The 22763-nt window shown below is 40.8% G+C and overlaps 1 protein-coding gene across 1 annotated transcript in view; it reads left to right on the forward strand.

The window, feature by feature from the left end:
• Positions 1 to 22763, forward strand: part of AGAP3 (ArfGAP with GTPase domain, ankyrin repeat and PH domain 3) — a 1006220-nt gene that overhangs the window by 22004 nt on the left and 961453 nt on the right. The window contains exon 2 of the mRNA XM_053713235.1: positions 1705 to 1763. Within this exon, the coding sequence (XP_053569210.1) occupies positions 1705 to 1763 (59 nt within the window). The remainder of the gene's footprint in view (positions 1 to 1704; positions 1764 to 22763) is intronic.

Genomic DNA, 22763 nt, shown 5'->3' on the forward strand with positions numbered 1-22763 from the left:
ACCCACACAGTATATATAGACACACATACGTACACTAGACTGCCTATACACACAGTATATATAGACACACATACGTACACTAGACTGCCTATACACACAGTATATATAGACACACATACGTACACTAGACTGCCTATACACACAGTATATATAGACACACATACGTACACTAGACTGCCTATACACACAGTATATATATAGACACACATACGTACACTAGACTGCCTATACACACAGTATATATAGACACACATACGTACACTAGACTGCCTATACACACAGTATATATAGACACACATACGTACACTAGACTGCCTATACACACAGTATATATAGACACACATACGTACACTAGACTGCCTATACACACAGTATATATAGACACACATACGTACACTAGACTGCCTATACACACAGTATATATAGACACACATACGTACACTAGACTGCCTATACACACAGTATATATAGACACACATACGTACACTAGACTGCCTATACACACAGTATATATAGACACACATACGTACACTAGACTGCCTATACACACAGTATATATAGGACACACATACGTACACTAGACTGCCTATACACACAGTATATATAGACACACATACGTACACTAGACTGCCTATACACACAGTATATATAGACACACATACGTACACTAGACTGCCTATTCACACAGTATATATAGACACACATACGTACACTAGACTGCCTATACACACAGTATATATAGACACACATACGTACACTAGACTGCCTATACACACAGTATATATAGACACACATACGTACACTACTATAGATATACACACAGTATATACAGACACACATACGTACACTACTATAGATATACACACAGTATATATAGACACACATACGTACACTAGACTGCCTATACACACAGTATATATAGACACACATACGTACACTAGACTGCCTATACACACAGTATATATAGACACACATACGTACACTAGACTGCCTATACACACAGTATATATAGACACACATACGTACACTAGACTGCCTATACACACAGTATATATAGACACACATACGTACACTAGACTGCCTATACACACAGTATATATAGACACACATACGTACACTAGACTGCCTATACACACAGTATATATAGACACACATACGTACACTAGACTGCCTATACACACAGTATATATAGACACACATACGTACACTAGACTGCCTATACACACAGTATATATAGACACACATACGTACACTAGACTGCCTATACACACAGTATATATAGACACACATACGTACACTAGACTGCCTATACACACAGTATATATAGACACACATACGTACACTAGACTGCCTATACACACAGTATATATAGACACACATACGTACACTAGACTGCCTATACACACAGTATATAAAGACACACATACGTACACTAGACTGCCTATACACACAGTATATATAGACACACATACGTACACTACTATAGATATACACACAGTATATACAGACACACATACGTACACTACTATAGATATACACACAGTATATACAGACACACATACGTACACTACTATAGATATACACACAGTATATACAGACACACATACGTACACTACTATAGATATACATGAATGCCCTAAAGCTTTAGCATTAGCTGCTGTGTATGAATATTGAGAACTAATGTTCGTTTGTGCTTTGTTTCAGATTCATTTGTGAATAGTCAGGAGTGGACTCTGAGCAGATCTGTGCCGGAGCTGAAGGTGGTAAGTGCCTCTGATTGGCTAAGTAATATCTGTAGGTGCTTTTTATGTTTGTAAGCGAGGGCCACTTGTCATAACGCTAACAGCACTTCGTTACCCAGAATCCCCTGCTCCATTTCAAACATTTCTGAGATTTCCTGTGGGCAGCAGTTTCTTATACATGTATGTGAGATACCTCTGTATGTGCTTGTGCTTATACATGTATGTGAGATACCTCTGTATGTGCTTGTGCTTATACATGTATGTGAGATACCTCTGTATGTGCTTGTGCTTATACATGTATGTGAGATACCTCTGTATGTGCTTGTGCTTATACATGTATGTGAGATACCTCTGTATGTGCTTGTGCTTATACATGTATGTGAGATACCTCTGTATGGGCTTGTGCTTATACATGTATGTGAGATACCTCTGTATGGGCTTGTGCTTATACATGTATGTGAGATACCTCTGTATGGGCTTGTGCTTATACATGTATGTGAGATACCTCTGTATGGGCTTGTGCTTATACATGTATGTGAGATACCTCTGTATGGGCTTGTGCTTATACATGTATGTGAGATACCTCTGTATGTGCTTGTGCTTATACATGTATGTGAGATACCTCTGTATGGGCTTGTGCTTTATACATGTATGTGAGATACCTCTGTATGTGCTTGTGCTTATACATGTATGTGAGATACCTCTGTATGTGCTTGTTGCTTATACATGTATGTGAGATACCTCTGTATGTGCTTGTGCTTATACATGTATGTGAGATACCTCTGTATGTGCTTGTGCTTATACATGTATGTGAGATACCTCTGTATGGGCTTGTGCTTATACATGTATGTGAGATACCTCTGTATGGGCTTGTGCTTATACATGTGTGTGAGATACCTCTGTATGTGCTTGTGCTTATACATGTATGTGAGATACCTCTGTATGTGCTTGTGCTTATACATGTATGTGAGATACCTCTGTATGGGCTTGTGCTTATACATGTATGTGAGATACCTCTGTATGTGCTTTGATGCTTATACATGTGTGTGAGATACCTCTGTATGTGCTTGTGCTTATACATGTGTGTGAGATACCTCTGTATGTGCTTGTGCTTATACATGTGTGTGAGATACCTCTGTATGTGCTTGTGCTTATACATGTGTGTGAGATACCTCTGTATGTGCTTGTGCTTATACATGTATGTGAGATACCTCTGTATGGGCTTGTGCTGTACTTGTATGTGAGATACCTCTGTAGGTGCTTGTGCTTATACATGTATGTGAGATACCTCTTGTATGGGCTTGTGCTTATACATGTATGTGAGATACAGCTCTGGTATGGGCTTGGGCTTATACAGGTGTGTGAGATACCTTCTGTATGGTGCTTGTCGTATACATGTAATGTGAGATACCTCTGTATTGCTTGTGCTTAAACTGTATGTGAGATACCCTCTGTATGGGCTTGTGCTTATACATGTATGTGAGATACCTCTGTATGTGCTTGTGCTTATACATGTATGTGAGATACCTCTGTATGGGCTTGTGCTTATACATGTATGTGAGATACCTCTGTATGGGCTTGTGCTTATACATGTATGTGAGATACCTCTGTATGGGCTTGTGCTTATACATGTATGTGAGATACCTCTGTATGTGCTTGTGCTTATACATGTATGTGAGATACCTCTGTATGTGGCTTGTGCTTATACTAGTATGTGAGATACCTCTGTATGTGCTTGTGCTTATACATGTATGTGAGATACCTCTGTATGGGCTTGTGCTTATACATGTATGTGAGATACCTCTGTATGGGCTTGTGCTTATACATGTATGTGAGATACCTCTGTATGGGCTTGTGCTTATACATGTGTGTGAGATACCTCTGTATGTGCTTGTGCTTATACATGTGTGTGAGATACCTGTGTATGGGCTTGTGCTTATACATGTATGTGAGATACCTGTGTATGGGCTTGTGCTTATACATGTATGTGAGATACCTCTGTATGTGCTTGTGCTTATACATGTATGTGAGATACCTCTGTATGTGCTTGTGCTTATACATGTATGTGAGATATCTCTGTATGTGCTTGTGCTTATACATGTATGTGAGATACCTCTGTATGTGCTTGTGCTTATACATTTGTGTGAGATACCTCTGTATGTGCTTGTGCTTATACATGTGTGTGAGATACCTCTGTATGTGCTTGTGCTTATACATGTATGTGAGATATCTCTGTATGTGCTTGTGCTTATACATGTATGTGAGATACCTCTGTATGTGCTTGTGCTTATACATGTTGTGAGATACCCTCTGTATATGCTTGTGCTTATACATGTAGTGAAGATACTCTGTATGTGCTTGTGCTTATACATGTATGTGAGATACCTCTGTATGTGCTTGTGCTTATACATGTATGTGAGATACCTCTGTATGTGCTTGTGCTTATACATGTGTGTGAGATACCTCTGTATGTGGCTTGTGCTTATACATGTATGTGAGATACCTCTGTATGTGCTTGTGCTTATACATGTGTGTGAGATACCTCTGTATGTGGTTGTGCTTATACATGTGATGTGAGATACCTCTGTATGTGCTTGTGCTTTATACATGTGTGTGAGATACCCTCTGTATGTGCTTGTGCTTATACATGTATGTGAGATACCTCTGTATGTGCTTGTGCTTATACATGTATGTGAGATACCCTCTGTATGGGCTTGTGCTTATACATGTATGTGAGATACCTCTGTATGTGCTTGTGCTTATACATGTGTGTGAGATACCTCTGTATGTGCTTGTGCTTATACATGTATGTGAGATACCTCTGTATGTGCTTGTGCTTATACATGTATGTGAGATACCTCTGTATGGGCTTGTGCTTATACATGTATGTGAGATACCTCTGTATGTGCTTGTGCTTATACATGTGTGTGAGATACCTCTGTATGTGCTTGTGCTTATACATGTGTGTGAGATACCTCTGTATGTGCTTGTGCTTATACAATGTATGTGAGATACCTCTGTATGGGCTTGTGCTTATACATGTCTGTGAGATACCTCTGTATGGGCTTGTGCTTATACATGTATGTAGATACCTCTGTATGGGCTTGTGCTTATACATGTATGTGAGATACCTCTGTATGTGCTTGTGCTTATACATGTGATGTGAGATACCTCTGTATGGGCTTGTGCTTATACATGTATGTGAGATACCTCTGTATGTGCTTGTGCTTATACATGTGTGTGAGATACCTCTGTATGTGCTTGTGCTTATACATGTAGGGTGAGATACCTCTGTATGTGCCTTGTGCTTTATACATGTATGAGTGAGATATCCTCTGTATGTGCTTGTGCTTATACAAGTAGTGTTGAGATACCTCTGTATGTGCTTGTGCTTATACATTAGTGTGAGATACCTCTGTATGTGCTTGTGCTTATACATGTAGTGTGAGATACCTCTGTAATGGTGCTCTGTGCTTATACATGTATTTGAGATATCCTCTGTATGTGCTTGTGCTTAGTATCATGTTTGTGAGATACCTCTGTATGTGGCTTGTGCTTCTATACATGTATGTGAGATTACCTCTGTATTTTTTTTGGCTTTGTGCGTATACATGTTTGTAAGATACCTCTGTATGTGCTTGTGCTTATACATGTATGTGGAGATACCTCTGTATGGTGCTTGTGCTTATACATGTATGTGAGATACCTCTGTACTTGCTGTGGTGCTTATACATGTATGTGAGATACCTCTGTATGTGCTTGTGCTTATACATGTATGTGAGATACCTCTGTATGTGCTTGTGCTTATACATGTATGTGAGATACCTCTGTATGTGCTTGTGCTATACATGTATGTGAGATACCTCTGTATGTGCTTGTGCTTATACATGTATGTGAGATACCTCTGTATGTGCTTGTGCTTATACATGTATGTGAGTTACCTCTGTATGTGCTTGTGCTTTATACATGATAGTGAGATTCCTCTGTATGGGCTTGTGCTTATACATGTATGTGAGATACCTCTGTATGGCTTGTGCTTATACATGTTGTGAGATACCTCTGTATGTGCTTGTGCTTATACATGTATGTGAGATACCTCTGTATGTGCTTGTGCTTTATACATGTATGTGAGATACCTCTGTATGTGCTTGTGCTTTTATACATGTATGTGAGATACCTCTGTATGTGCTTGTGCTTATACCATGTATGTGAGATACCTCTGTATGTGCTTGTGCTTATACATGTATGTGAGATACCTCTGTATGTGCTTGTGCTTATACATGTAGTGTGAGATACCTCTGTATGTGCTTGTGCTTATACATGTATGTGAGATACCTCTGTATGTGCTTGTGCTTATACATGTATGTGAGATACCTCTGTATGTGCTTGTGCTTATACATGTATGTGAGATACCTCTGTATGTGCTTGTGCTTATACATGTATGTGAGATACCTCTGTATGTGCTTGTGCTTATACATGTATGTGAGATACCTCTGTATGTGCTTGTGCTTATACATGTATGTGAGATACCTCTGTATGTGCTTGTGCTTATACATGTATGTGAGATACCTCTGTATGGGCTTGTGCTTATACATGTATGTGAGATACCTCTGTATGGGCTTGTGCTTATACATGTATGTGAGATACCTCTGTATGTGCTTGTGCTTATACATGTATGTGAGATACCTCTGTATGGGCTTGTGCTTATACATGTATGTGAGATACCTCTGTATGGGCTTGTGCTTATACATGTATGTGAGATACCTCTGTATGTGCTTGTGCTTATACATGTATGTGAGATACCTCTGTATGTGCTTGTGCTTATACATGTATGTGAGATACCTCTGTATGTGCTTGTGCTTATACATGTATGTGAGATACCCTCTGTATGTGCTTGTGCTTATACATGTATGTGAGATACCTCTGTATGGGCTTGTGCTTATACATGTATGTGAGATACCTCTGTATGGGCTTGTGCTTATACATGTATGTGAGATACCTCTGTATGGGCTTGTGCTTATACATGTATGTGAGATACCTCTGTATGGGCTTGTGCTTATACATGTATGTGAGATACCTCTGTATGTGCTTGTGCTTATACATGTATGTGAGATACCTCTGTATGGGCTTGTGCTTATACATGTATGTGAGATACCTCTGTATGTGCTTGTGCTTATACATGTATGTGAGATACCTCTGTATGTGCTTGTGCTTATACATGTATGTGAGATACCTCTGTATGTGCTTGTGCTTATACATGTTTGTGAGATACCTCTGTATGTGCTTGTGCTTATACATGTATGTGAGATACCTCTGTATGTGCTTGTGCTTATACATGTATGTGAGATACCTCTGTATGGGCTTGTGCTTATACATGTATGTGAGATACCTCTGTATGGGCTTGTGCTTATACATGTATGTGAGATACCTCTGTATGTGCTTGTGCTTATACATGTATGTGAGATACCTCTGTATGTGCTTGTGCTTATACATGTATGTGAGATACCTCTGTATGTGCTTGTGCTTATACATGTATGTGAGATACCTCTGTATGTGCTTGTGCTTATACATGTATGTGAGATACCTCTGTATGTGCTTGTGCTTATACATGTGTGTGAGATACCTCTGTATGTGCTTGTGCTTATACATGTGTGTGAGATACCTCTGTATGTGCTTGTGCTTATACATGTGTGTGAGATACCTCTGTATGTGCTTGTGCTTATACATGTATGTGAGATACCTCTGTATGTGCTTGTGCTTATACATGTATGTGAGATACCTCTGTATGGGCTTGTGCTTATACATGTATGTGAGATACCTCTGTATGTGCTTGTGCTTATACATGTATGTGAGATACCTCTGTATGGGCTTGTGCTTATACATGTATGTGAGATACCTCTGTATGGGCTTGTGCTTATACATGTGTGTGAGATACCTCTGTATATACATGTATGTGAGATACCTCTGTATGTGCTTGTGCTTATACATGTATGTGAGATACCTCTGTATGGGCTTGTGCTTATACATGTATGTGAGATACCTCTGTATGTGCTTGTGCTTATACATGTATGTGAGATACCTCTGTATGGGCTTGTGCTTATACATGTATGTGAGATACCTCTGTATGGGCTTGTGCTTATACATGTATGTGAGATACCTCTGTATGGGCTTGTGCTTATACATGTATGTGAGATACCTCTGTATGTGCTTGTGCTTATACATGTATGTGAGATACCTCTGTATGTGCTTGTGCTTATACATGTATGTGAGATACCTCTGTATGGGCTTGTGCTTATACATGTATGTGAGATACCTCTGTATGGGCTTGTGCTTATACATGTATGTGAGATACCTCTGTATGGGCTTGTGCATATACATGTATGTGAGATACCTCTGTATGTGCTTGTGCTTATACATGTATGTGAGATACCTCTGTATGTGCTTGTGCTTATACATGTATGTGAGATACCTCTGTATGTGCTTGTGCTTATACATGTATGTGAGATACCTCTGTATGTGCTTGTGCTTATACATGTATGTGAGATATCTCTGTATGTGCTTGTGCTTATACATGTATGTGAGATATCTCTGTATGTGCTTGTGCTTATACATGTGTGTGAGATACCTCTGTATGTGCTTGTGCTTATACATGTGTGTGAGATACCTCTGTATGTGCTTGTGCTTATACATGTGTGTGAGATACCTCTGTATGTGCTTGTGCTTATACATGTATGTGAGATATCTCTGTATGTGCTTGTGCTTATACATGTATGTGAGATACCTCTGTATGGGCTTGTGCTTATACATGTATGTGAGATACCTCTGTATGTGCTTGTGCTTATACATGTATGTGAGATACCTCTGTATGTGCTTGTGCTTATACATGTATGTGAGATACCTCTGTATGTGCTTGTGCTTATACATTTGTGTGAGATACCTCTGTATGTGCTTGTGCTTATACATGTGTGTGAGATACCTCTGTATGTGCTTGTGCTTATACATGTGTGTGAGATACCTCTGTATGTGCTTGTGCTTATACATGTGTGTGAGATACCTCTGTATGTGCTTGTGCTTATACATGTATGTGAGATACCTCTGTATGTGCTTGTGCTTATACATGTATGTGAGATACCTCTGTATGTGCTTGTGCTTATACATGTATGTGAGATACCTCTGTATGGGCTTGTGCTTATACATGTATGTGAGATACCTCTGTATGGGCTTGTGCTTATACATGTATGTGAGATACCTCTGTATGTGCTTGTGCTTATACATGTATGTGAGATACCTCTGTATGTGCTTGTGCTTATACATGTATGTGAGATACCTCTGTATGTGCTTGTGCTTATACATGTATGTGAGATACCTCTGTATGTGCTTGTGCTTATACATGTATGTGAGATATCTCTGTATGTGCTTGTGCTTATACATGTATGTGAGATACCTCTGTATGTGCTTGTGCTTATACATGTGTGTGAGATACCTCTGTATGTGCTTGTGCTTATACATGTGTGTGAGATACCTCTGTATGTGCTTGTGCTTATACATGTGTGTGAGATACCTCTGTATGTGCTTGTGCTTATACATGTATGTGAGATATCTCTGTATGTGCTTGTGCTTATACATGTATGTGAGATACCTCTGTATGGGCTTGTGCTTATACATGTATGTGAGATACCTCTGTATGTGCTTGTGCTTATACATGTATGTGAGATATCTCTGTATGTGCTTGTGCTTATACATGTATGTGAGATACCTCTGTATGTGCTTGTGCTTATACATTTGTGTGAGATACCTCTGTATGTGCTTGTGCTTATACATGTGTGTGAGATACCTCTGTATGTGCTTGTGCTTATACATGTATGTGAGATATCTCTGTATGTGCTTGTGCTTATACATGTATGTGAGATATCTCTGTATGTGCTTGTGCTTATACATGTGTGTGAGATACCTCTGTATGTGCTTGTGCTTATACATGTGTGTGAGATACCTCTGTATGTGCTTGTGCTTATACATGTATGTGAGATACCTGTGTATGGGCTTGTGCTTATACATGTATGTGAGATACCTCTGTATGTGCTTGTGCTTATACATGTATGTGAGATACCTCTGTATGTGCTTGTGCTTATACATGTATGTGAGATATCTCTGTATGTGCTTGTGCTTATACATGTATGTGAGATACCTCTGTATGTGCTTGTGCTTATACATTTGTGTGAGATACCTCTGTATGTGCTTGTGCTTATACATGTGTGAGATACCTCTGTATGTGCTTGTGCTTATACATGTATGTGAGATATCTCTGTATGTGCTTGTGCTTATACATGTATGTGAGATACCTCTCTATGGGCTTGTGCTTATACATGTATGTGAGATAACTCTGTATGTGCTTGTGCTTATACATGTATGTGAGATACCTCTGTATGTGCTTGTGCTTATACATGTATGTGAGATACCTCTGTATGTGCTTGTGCTTATACATGTATGTGAGATACCTCTGTATGTGCTTGTGCTTATACATGTATGTGAGATACCTCTGTATGTGCTTGTGCTTATACATGTATGTGAGATACCTCTGTATGGGCTTGTGCTTATACATGTATGTGAGATACCTCTGTATGTGCTTGTGCTTATACATGTATGTGAGATACCTCTGTATGTGCTTGTGCTTATACATGTATGTAAGATACCTCTGTATGGGCTTGTGCTTATACATGTATGTGAGATACCTCTGTATGTGCTTGTGCTTATACATGTATGTAAGATACCTCTGTATGTGCTTGTGCTTATACATGTATGTGAGATACCTCTGTATGTGCTTGTGCTTATACATGTATGTGAGATACCTCTGTATGTGCTTGTGCTTATACATGTGTGTGAGATACCTCTGTATGGGCTTGTGCTTATACATGTGTGTGAGATACCTCTGTATGTGCTTGTGCTTATACATGTATGTGAGATATCTCTGTATGTGCTTGTGCTTATACATGTATGTGAGATACCTCTGTATGTGCTTGTGCTTATACATGTGTGTGAGATACCTCTATATGTGCTTGTGCTTATACATGTATGTGAGATATCTCTGTATGTGCTTGTGCTTATACATGTGTGTGAGATACCTCTGTATGTGCTTGTGCTTATACATGTGTGTGAGATACCTCTGTATGTGCTTGTGCTTATACATGTATGTGAGATACCTGTGTATGGGCTTGTGCTTATACATGTATGTGAGATACCTCTGTATGTGCTTGTGCTTATACATGTATGTGAGATACCTCTGTATGTGCTTGTGCTTATACATGTATGTGAGATATCTCTGTATGTGCTTGTGCTTATACATGTATGTGAGATACCTCTGTATGTGCTTGTGCTTATACATTTGTGTGAGATACCTCTGTATGTGCTTGTGCTTATACATGTGTGTGAGATACCTCTGTATGTGCTTGTGCTTATACATGTATGTGAGATATCTCTGTATGTGCTTGTGCTTATACATGTATGTGAGATACCTCTGTATGGGCTTGTGCTTATACATGTATGTGAGATACCTCTGTATGTGCTTGTGCTTATACATGTATGTGAGATACCTCTGTATATGCTTGTGCTTATACATGTATGTGAGATACCTCTGTATGTGCTTGTGCTTATACATGTATGTGAGATACCTCTGTATGTGCTTGTGCTTATACATGTATGTGAGATACCTCTGTATGTGCTTGTGCTTATACATGTGTGTGAGATACCTCTGTATGTGCTTGTGCTTATACATGTATGTGAGATATCTCTGTATGTGCTTGTGCTTATACATGTGTGTGAGATACCTCTGTATGTGCTTGTGCTTATACATGTGTGTGAGATACCTCTGTATGTGCTTGTGCTTATACATGTGTGTGAGATACCTCTGTATGTGCTTGTGCTTATACATGTGTGTGAGATACCTCTGTATGTGCTTGTGCTTATACATGTGTGTGAGATACCTCTGTATGTACTTGTGCTTATACATGTGTGTGAGATACCTCTGTATGTGCTTGTGCTTATACATGTATGTGAGATACCTCTGTATGTGCTTATACATGTGTGTGAGACGCCTCTGTATGTGCTTGTGCTTATACATGTGTGTGAGACGCCGCTGTATGTGCTTGTGCTTATACATGTGTGTGAGATACCTCTGTATGTGCTTGTGCTTATACATGTGTGTGAGACGCCTCTGTATGGGCTTGTGCTTATACATGTATGTGAGATACCTGTGTATGTGCTTGTGCTTATACATGTATGTGAGATACCTCTGTATGTGCTTGTGCTTATACATGTGTGTGAGATACCTCTGTATGTGCTTGTGCTTATACATGTATGTGAGATACCTCTGTATGTGCTTGTGCTTATACATGTGTGTGAGATACCTCTGTATGGGCTTGTGCTTATACATGTGCGTGAGATATCTCTGTATGTGCTTGTGCTTATACATTTGTGTGAGACGCCTCTGTATGTGCTTGTGCTTATACATGTGTGTGAGACGCCGCTGTATGTGCTTGTGCTTATACATGTGTGTGAGACGCCTCTGTATGGGTTTGTGCTTATACATGTGTGTGAGATACCTCTGTATGTGCTTGTGCTTATACATGTGTGTGAGACGCCTCTGTATGGGCTTGTGCTTATACATGTGTGTGAGATACCTCTGTATGGGCTTGTGCTTATACATGTGTGTGTGACGCCTCTGTATGGGCTTGTGCTTATACATGTGTGTGAGATATCTCTGTATGTGCTTGTGCTTATAAATGTGTGTGAGACGCCTCTGTATGGGCTTGTGCTTATACATGTGTGTGAGACGCCTCTGTATGGGCTTGTGCTTATACATGTGTGTGAGACATATTGATGTTGAGAGTGTAATATAACTCAGCATAAACCACACCCTTAGGGGGCGCCTCCAAGCACAAATGACAAAAAAATAGTAGTGTGAAAGGAAAAAGAGAAAATGGATATACAACTCTATAAGCACTATATCTACCAAACAATGTCCATAGGAGATATGTGAAAAACAAGTTCCAATGTACAATAGTCCAAAAAAGTGTGGCAGCTCTCGGTTGTAGGATGGTCTTCCTATGATGTTAGATAACTGAAAAAAGAAAAAACAGAGGCGCCGACATGGCCTAGTAATGCAAAGATAAGTGGCTCCAATAAACACAAATCCAGATGTATACTCACAAGAGCAGCGCACCCTGTGGTGCTATTGATGCAGGCCGGAGCCTCGCAGTGGTCCAGCTCACTGTGGGATTGAAGTGGATACCCAAGGGATTGATAGTAGATATCCTATGTGGACACAAAGTATATGCACATAGCCCAGTATTGTTAAGACAGAGAGACAAGTAAGTAAAGAATACAATTACAAGATACAATGCACCTCCAGGTGCATTAACAGCAGGCTGGGACCTAACAGTCGCCCAGCAGACTGGAAAACTCCCAGCAGGTCCTGGTCTTCCTCAGGTGGCTAATAGCAGCACAGCCCAATTATGTACTCACAAAAAATACACCAAAGGGCAAGCAAGTGTATTAAAATGTATAAAACTTTAATAAAAAGCGACGCGTTTCTCAGCTGACTAGGAGTTGTTTAGCCTGAGGAAACAGCTCTTAGTCAGCTCTTAACAATACTGGGCTATGTGCATATACTTTGTGTCCACATAGGATATCTATTATCAATCCCCTCAGGGACATCTTCTGGGTATCCACTTAAATCCCACAGTGAGCTGGACCACTGCGAGGCTCCGGCCTGCATCAATAGCACCACAGGGTGCGCTGCTCTTGTGAGTATACATCTGGATTTGTGTTTATTGGAGCCACTTATCTTTGCATTACTAGGCCATGTCGGCGCCTCTGTTTTTTCTTTTTTCATGTGTGTGAGACACCTCTGTATGGGCTTGTGCTTATAAATGTGTGTGAGACACCTCTGTATGGGCTTGTGCTTATAAATGTGTGTGAGACGCCTCTGTATGGGCTTGTGCTTATAAATGTGTGTGAGACGCCTCTGTATGGGCTTGTGCTTATAAATGTGTGTGAGACGCCTCTGTATGGGCTTGTGCTTATAAATGTGTGTGAGACGCCTCTGTAGGGGCTTGTGCTTATAAATGTGTGTGAGACGCCTCTGTAGGGGCTTGTGCTTATAAATGTGTGTGAGACGCCTCTGTATGGGCTCAGTGTCCCTGCAGGGTTGGCTTCTGGCACATTTGTGACGCTCTGGTCTAATCGAACAGCAAAAGATGGTAAAATGAACGAATAGATTTGTAGCAATTTGTATTCTGTTGGCTGATTGGCTCGTGTTATGATCATTATTGTAGTGATCGATTACTATTTGTTTTGTGTACAGAAACTAATATACTACAAAAACTACTCTTGCTATAACCAGTCATTAAATACTCTTGAGTCGGAAATGCATGGGTCTCCTTGTATCTTTATAGATATGTATTGATTGTGTCCTGTATTGTAGGTGCATTGCAAGGTGGCATCTTGTAGAGGTGTCATAACTATAGACATCTGCATGTCCTTTTAAATAGTAGTGGTAGATGACTGTCAAATCTACTGAAAAATATCATGCAAGCTCTGTGTAAACATATTTGCCATAGATATAGTATGGTGTGAAGGGTGATAGACAGGGCAGGATAATGCTATGGGCTCATTATTTGATGGTGTGAAGGGTGATTGACAGGGCAGGATAATGCTATGGGCTCATTATTTGATGGTGTGAAGGGTGATTGACAGGGCAGGATAGTGTTCTTCCATCTTACAGACCATGATTGGATGATATGATGGGCATGTAACGATAGCAGAAGAATGAATGGATGATATGATGGGCATGTAACAATAGCAGAAGAATGAATGGATGATATGATGGGCATGTAACAATAGCAGAAGAATGAATGGATGATATGATGGGAATGTAACAATAGCAGAAGACTAAATCAATGATATAGAGGGCATGTAACGATAGCAGAAGAATGAATGGATGATATGAAGGGCATGTAACGATAGCAGAAGATTGAATGGATGATGTGAAGGGCATGTAACGATAGCAGAAGAATGAATGGATGATATGATGGGCATGTAACGATAGCAGAAGAATGAATGGATGATATGATGGGCATGTAACAATAGTAGAAGAATGAATGGATGATATGATGGGCATGTAACAATAGCAGAAGAATAAATCAATGATATGGTGGGCATGTAACGATAGCAGAAGAATGAATGGAAGATATGAAGGGCATGTAACGATAGCAGAAGATTGAATGGATGATATGAAGGGCATGTAACGATAGCAGAAGATTGAATGGATGATGTGAAGGGCATGTAACGATAGCAAAAGAATGAATGGATGATATGATGGGCATGTAACGATAGCAGAAGAATGAATGGATGATATGATGGGCATGTAACAATAGTAGAAGAATGAATGGATGATATGATGGGCATGTAACAATAGCAGAAGAATAAATCAATGATATGGTGGGCATGTAACGATAGCAGAAGAATGAATGGATGATATGAAGGGCATGTAACGATAGCAGAAGATTGAATGGATGATATGAAGGGCATGTAACGATAGCAGAAGAATGAATGGATGATATGAAGGGCATGTAACGATAGCAGAAGATTGAATGGATGATATGAAGGGCATGTAACGATAGCAGAAGAATGAATGGATGATATGATGGGCATGTAATGATAGCAGAATGAATGGATGATATGATGGGCATGTAACGATTGCAGAAGAATAATTGCATGAATAAATGGTATGTAGTTGATATTACAATTCTCATGTTGATCAAATTCAGCAGTAATTAAGAATGAATACAAAATTATACTCATGATATAATATAAATAGAAGCCACTAGTAAACAACACAATTAATATATTAAACAGGGTAGACACCGTGTGATGCAGAATCACAAGGACTTTACGGTGGATTTATCATTGATTGTGTGAAGGGTGATTGACAGGGCAGGGTAGTGTTCTGGGCTCATCATTTCATGGTGTGAAGGGTGATTGACAGGGCAGGATAGTGTTCTGGGCTCATCATCTGATGGTGTGAAGGGTGATTGACAGGGCAGGATAGTGTTCTGGGCTCATCATTTCATGGTGTGAAGGGTGATTGACAGGGCAGGATAGTGTTCTGGGCTCATCATTTCATGGTGTGAAGGGTGATTGACAGGGCAGGATAGTGCTATGTGCTCATCATTTGATGGTGTGAATGGTGATTGACAGGGCAGGATAGTGTTCTGGGCTCATCATCTGATGGTGTGAAGGGTGATTGACAGGGCAGGATAGTGTTCTGGGCTCATCATTTGATGGTGTGAAGGGTGATTGACAGGGCAGGATAGTGTTCTGGGCTCATCATCTGATGGTGTGAAGGGTGATTGACAGGGCAGGATAGTGTTCTGGGCTCATCATTTGATGGTGTGAAGGGTGATTGACAGGGCAGGATAGTGCCATGTGCTCATGATTTGATGGTGTGAAAGGTGATTGACAGGGCAGAATAGTGTTCTGTGCTCATCATTTGATGGCGTGAAGGGTGATTGACAGGGCAGGATAGTGTTCTGGGCTCATCATATGATGGTCTGAAGGGTGATTGACAGGGCAGGATAGTGTTCTGGGCTCATCATTTCATGGTGTGAAGGGTGATTGACAGGGCAGGATAGTGTTCTGGGCTCATCATTTGATGGTGTGAAGGGTGATTGAAAGGGCAGGATAGTGTTCTGGGCTCATCATTTGATGGTGTGAAGGGTGATTGACAGGGCAGGATAGTGTTCTGGGCTCATCATTTGATGGCATGAAGGGTGATTGACAGGGCAGGACAGTGTTCTGGGCTCATCATCTGATGGTGTGAAGGTAATTGACAGGGCAAGATAGTGTTCTGGGCTCATCATTTCTTTTTTTATGACACGATGAGTCCACGGATCATCTTAATTACTAATGGGATATTCACCTCCTGGTCAGCAGGAGGCGGCAAAGAGAACCGTAGCAGAGCTGTTAAATAGCTCCTCCCTTCCCTCCCACTCAAGTCATTCTCTTTGCCTACGTTAGTGATAGGAAGAGGTAAAGTGAGGTGTTAGTTTAGATTCTTCAATCAAGAGTTTATTATTTTTAAAGTGGTACAGGATTGTGCTGCTTTGTTCTAGGGTGTATCCGTAGTCCATATCAGTCTCTTCAGTAGAGCTTTGGTGGCTTTAGAGCAATGGGAACTTGTGGGACATAATTCTCACTGCGCCTCCCATAGATGGTTTGCTGCCCTGCTTGTGAAAGTCTGAGGAAGGAGAATATACTCGGTACTTTTTTGTTCCACAGGCCAATGTGAGGAAGAGGACCTCACAAGCCGGGTGAGCTGCCCAGATTTCTGAGGTAAGTGCTGAATTCTTTTTTCTGTTAAGGATACATACACTGGAAAATGTAGCACCCTATATATCCTACATTGGACACTAGATAACTCTGACCCTAAGAGGGAAGGGGGACAGGTTATCTGGCAGGGCATGCAGGCACTGGAGGATGCGGGGAAGTGGCTCTGTTTTTAATAATTTAGCATATTTGCAACTCCCAACGGCTTATTTTACTTTACAGCCGTCTGGGAGGTTTATCCTACCACGTTAAAGGGTATGCAGGGTAGGTGCAATGCTAGTTCCGTTGGCTTTATTCATATTAGTAGCCGACCGGGAGGTTATTGTTTTAGAAGTATGTCTGTTTCAGCATGACTGTATCTATCTCTTATAAGAACACGGCTGCTGTTTACTTTTTGCCGCCCGGGAGTTTTATCTGGACACGCCCACAATGGGAGGGGCTGTTATGCGCCGTTGTTTGCGCACTTCTTTGTCTCCTTCCCGGGTAGTTAGAGTGAGAGTTTTCCTGGTCTTCCTCAGGTGGCTAATAGCAGCACAGCCCAATTATGTACTCACAAAAAATACACCAAAGGGCAAGCAAGTGTATTAAAATGTATAAAACTTTAATAAAAAGCGACGCGTTTCTCGGCTGACTAGGAGTTGTTTAGCCTGAGGAAACAGCTCTTAGTCAGCTCTTAACAATACTGGGCTATGTGCATATACTTTGTGTCCACATAGGATATCTATTATCAATCCCCTCAGGGACATCTTCTGGGTATCCACTTCAATCCCACAGTGAGCTGGACCACTGCGAGGCTCCGGCCTGCATCAATAGCACCACAGGGTGCGCTGCTCTTGTGAGTATACATCTGGATTTGTGTTTATTGGAGCCACTTATCTTTGCATTACTAGGCCATGTCGGCGCCTCTGTTTTTTCTTTTTTCATGTGTGTGAGACACCTCTGTATGGGCTTGTGCTTATAAATGTGTGTGAGACGCCTCTGTATGGGCTTGTGCTTATAAATGTGTGTGAGACGCCTCTGTATGGGCTTGTGCTTATAAATGTGTGTGAGACGCCTCTGTATGGGCTTGTGCTTATAAATGTGTGTGAGACGCCTCTGTAGGGGCTTGTGCTTATAAATGTGTGTGAGACGCCTCTGTAGGGGCTTGTGCTTATAAATGTGTGTGAGACGCCTCTGTATGGGCTCAGTGTCCCTGCAGGGTTGGCTTCTGGCACATTTGTGACGCTCTGGTCTAATCGAACAGCAAAAGATGGTAAAATGAACGAATAGATTTGTAGCAATTTGTATTCTGTTGGCTGATTGGCTCGTGTTATGATCATTATTGTAGTGATCGATTACTATTTGTTTTGTGTACAGAAACTAATATACTACAAAAACTACTCTTGCTATAACCAGTCATTAAATACTCTTGAGTCGGAAATGCATGGGTCTCCTTGTATCTTTATAGATATGTATTGATTGTGTCCTGTATTGTAGGTGCATTGCAAGGTGGCATCTTGTAGAGGTGTCATAACTATAGACATCTGCATGTCCTTTTAAATAGTAGTGGTAGATGACTGTCAAATCTACTGAAAAATATCATGCAAGCTCTGTGTAAACATATTTGCCATAGATATAGTATGGTGTGAAGGGTGATTGACAGGGCAGGATAATGCTATGGGCTCATTATTGGATGGTGTGAAGGGTGATTGACAGGGCAGGATAATGCTATGGGCTCATTATTTGATGGTGTGAAGGGTGATTGACAGGGCAGGATAGTGTTCTTCCATCTTACAGACCATGATTGGATGATATGATGGGCATGTAACGATAGCAGAAGAATGAATGGATGATATGATGGGCATGTAACGATAGCAGAAGAATGAATGGATGATATGATGGGCATGTAACAATAGCAGAAGAATGAATGGATGGTATGATGGGAATGTAACAATAGCAGAAGACTAAATCAATGATATAGTGGGCATGTAACGATAGCAGAAGAATGGATGATATGAAGGGCATGTAACGATAGCAGAAGATTGAATGGATGATGTGAAGGGCATGTAACGATAGCAAAAGAATGAATGGATGATATGATGGGCATGTAACGATAGCAGAAGAATGAATGGATGATATGATGGGCATGTAACGATAGCAGAAGAATGAATGGATGATATGATGGGCATGTAACAATAGCAGAAGAATAAATCAATGATATGGTGGGCATGTAACGATAGCAGAAGAATGAATGGATGATATGAAGGGCATGTAACGATAGCAGAAGATTGAATGGATGATATGAAGGGCATGTAACGATAGCAGAAGATTGAATGGATGATGTGAAGGGCATGTAACGATAGCAAAAGAATGAATGGATGATATGATGGGCATGTAACAATAGCAGAAGAATGAATGGATGATATGATGGGCATGTAACAATAGTAGAAGAATGAATGGATGATATGATGGGCATGTAACAATAGTAGAAGAATGAATGGATGATATGATGGGCATGTAACAATAGCAGAAGAATAAATCAATGATATGGTGGGCATGTAACGATAGCAGAAGAATGAATGGATGATATGAAGGGCATGTAACGATAGCAGAAGATTGAATGGATGATATGAAGGGCATGTAACGATAGCAGAAGAATGAATGGATGATATGAAGGGCATGTAACGATAGCAGAAGAATGAATGGATGATATGAAGGGCATGTAACGATAGCAGAAGATTGAATGGATGATATGAAGGGCATGTAACGATAGCAGAAGAATGAATGGATGATATGATGGGCATGTAATGATAGCAGAATGAATGGATGATATGATGGGCATGTAACGATTGCAGAAGAATAATTGCATGAATAAATGGTATGTAGTTGATATTACAATTCTCATGTTGATCAAATTCAGCAGTAATTAAGAATGAATACAAAATTATACTCATGATATAATATAAATAGAAGCCACTAGTAAACAACACAATTAATATATTAAACAGGGTAGACACCGTGTGATGCAGAATCACAAGGACTTTACGGTGGATTTATCATTGATTGTGTGAAGGGTGATTGACAGGGCAGGGTAGTGTTCTGGGCTCATCATTTCATGGTGTGAAGGGTGATTGACAGGGCAGGATAGTGTTCTGGGCTCATCATTTGATGGTGTGAAGGGTGATTGACAGGGCAGGATAGTGTTCTGGGCTCATCATTTGATGGTGTGAAGGGTGATTGAAAGGGCAGGATAGTGTTCTGGGCTCATCATTTGATGGTGTGAAGGGTGATTGACAGGGCAGGATAGTGTTCTGGGCTCATCATTTGATGGCATGAAGGGTGATTGACAGGGCAGGACAGTGTTCTGGGCTCATCATCTGATGGTGTGAAGGTAATTGACAGGGCAAGATAGTGTTCTGGGCTCATCATTTCTTTTTTTATGACACGATGAGTCCACGGATCATCTTAATTACTAATGGGATATTCACCTCCTGGTCAGCAGGAGGCGGCAAAGAGAACCGTAGCAGAGCTGTTAAATAGCTCCTCCCTTCCCTCCCACTCAAGTCATTCTCTTTGCCTACGTTAGTGATAGGAAGAGGTAAAGTGAGGTGTTAGTTTAGATTCTTCAATCAAGAGTTTATTATTTTTAAAGTGGTACAGGATTGTGCTGCTTTGTTCTAGGGTGTATCCGTAGTCCATATCAGTCTCTTCAGTAGAGCTTTGGTGGCTTTAGAGCAATGGGAACTTGTGGGACATAATTCTCACTGCGCCTCCCATAGATGGTTTGCTGCCCTGCTTGTGAAAGTCTGAGGAAGGAGAATATACTCGGTACTTTTTTGTTCCACAGGCCAATGTGAGGAAGAGGACCTCACAAGCCGGGTGAGCTGCCCAGATTTCTGAGGTAAGTGCTGAATTCTTTTTTCTGTTAAGGATACATACACTGGAAAATGTAGCACCCTATATATCCTACATTGGACACTAGATAACTCTGACCCTAAGAGGGAAGGGGGACAGGTTATCTGGCAGGGCATGCAGGCACTGGAGGATGCGGGGAAGTGGCTCTGTTTTTAATAATTTAGCATATTTGCAACTCCCAACGGCTTATTTTACTTTACAGCCGCCTGGGAGGTTTATCCTACCACGTTAAAGGGTATGCAGGGTAGGTGCAATGCTAGTTCCGTTGGCTTTATTCATATTAGTAGCCGACCGGGAGGTTATTGTTTTAGAAGTATGTCTGTTTCAGCATGACTGTATCTATCTCTTATAAGAACACGGCTGCTGTTTACTTTTTGCCGCCCGGGAGTTTTATCTGGACACGCCCACAATGGGAGGGGCTGTTATGCGCCGTTGTTTGCGCACTTCTTTGTCTCCTTCCCGGGTAGTTAGAGTGAGAGTTTTCCTGGTCTTCCTCAGGTGGCTAATAGCAGCACAGCCCAATTATGTACTCACAAAAAATACACCAAAGGGCAAGCAAGTGTATTAAAATGTATAAAACTTTAATAAAAAGCGACGCGTTTCTCAGCTGACTAGGAGTTGTTTAGCCTGAGGAAACAGCTCTTAGTCAGCTCTTAACAATACTGGGCTATGTGCATATACTTTGTGTCCACATAGGATATCTATTATCAATCCCCTCAGGGACATCTTCTGGGTATCCACTTCAATCCCACAGTGAGCTGGACCACTGCGAGGCTCCGGCCTGCATCAATAGCACCACAGGGTGCGCTGCTCTTGTGAGTATACATCTGGATTTGTGTTTATTGGAGCCACTTATCTTTGCATTACTAGGCCATGTCGGCGCCTCTGTTTTTTCTTTTTTCATGTGTGTGAGACACCTCTGTATGGGCTTGTGCTTATAAATGTGTGTGAGACGCCTCTGTATGGGCTTGTGCTTATAAATGTGTGTGAGACGCCTCTGTATGGGCTTGTGCTTATAAATGTGTGTGAGACGCCTCTGTATGGGCTTGTGCTTATAAATGTGTGTGAGACGCCTCTGTAGGGGCTTGTGCTTATAAATGTGTGTGAGACGCCTCTGTAGGGGCTTGTGCTTATAAATGTGTGTGAGACGCCTCTGTATGGGCTCAGTGTCCCTGCAGGGTTGGCTTCTGGCACATTTGTGACGCTCTGGTCTAATCGAACAGCAAAAGATGGTAAAATGAACGAATAGATTTGTAGCAATTTGTATTCTGTTGGCTGATTGGCTCGTGTTATGATCATTATTGTAGTGATCGATTACTATTTGTTTTGTGTACAGAAACTAATATACTACAAAAACTACTCTTGCTATAACCAGTCATTAAATACTCTTGAGTCGGAAATGCATGGGTCTCCTTGTATCTTTATAGATATGTATTGATTGTGTCCTGTATTGTAGGTGCATTGCAAGGTGGCATCTTGTAGAGGTGTCATAACTATAGACATCTGCATGTCCTTTTAAATAGTAGTGGTAGATGACTGTCAAATCTACTGAAAAATATCATGCAAGCTCTGTGTAAACATATTTGCCATAGATATAGTATGGTGTGAAGGGTGATTGACAGGGCAGGATAATGCTATGGGCTCATTATTTGATGGTGTGAAGGGTGATTGACAGGGCAGGATAATGCTATGGGCTCATTATTTGATGGTGTGAAGGGTGATTGACAGGGCAGGATAGTGTTCTTC

The sequence above is a fragment of the Bombina bombina genome, chromosome 5 (assembly GCF_027579735.1).
Source record: "Bombina bombina isolate aBomBom1 chromosome 5, aBomBom1.pri, whole genome shotgun sequence".
In the NCBI taxonomy this organism is placed as follows: domain Eukaryota; kingdom Metazoa; phylum Chordata; class Amphibia; order Anura; family Bombinatoridae; genus Bombina; species Bombina bombina.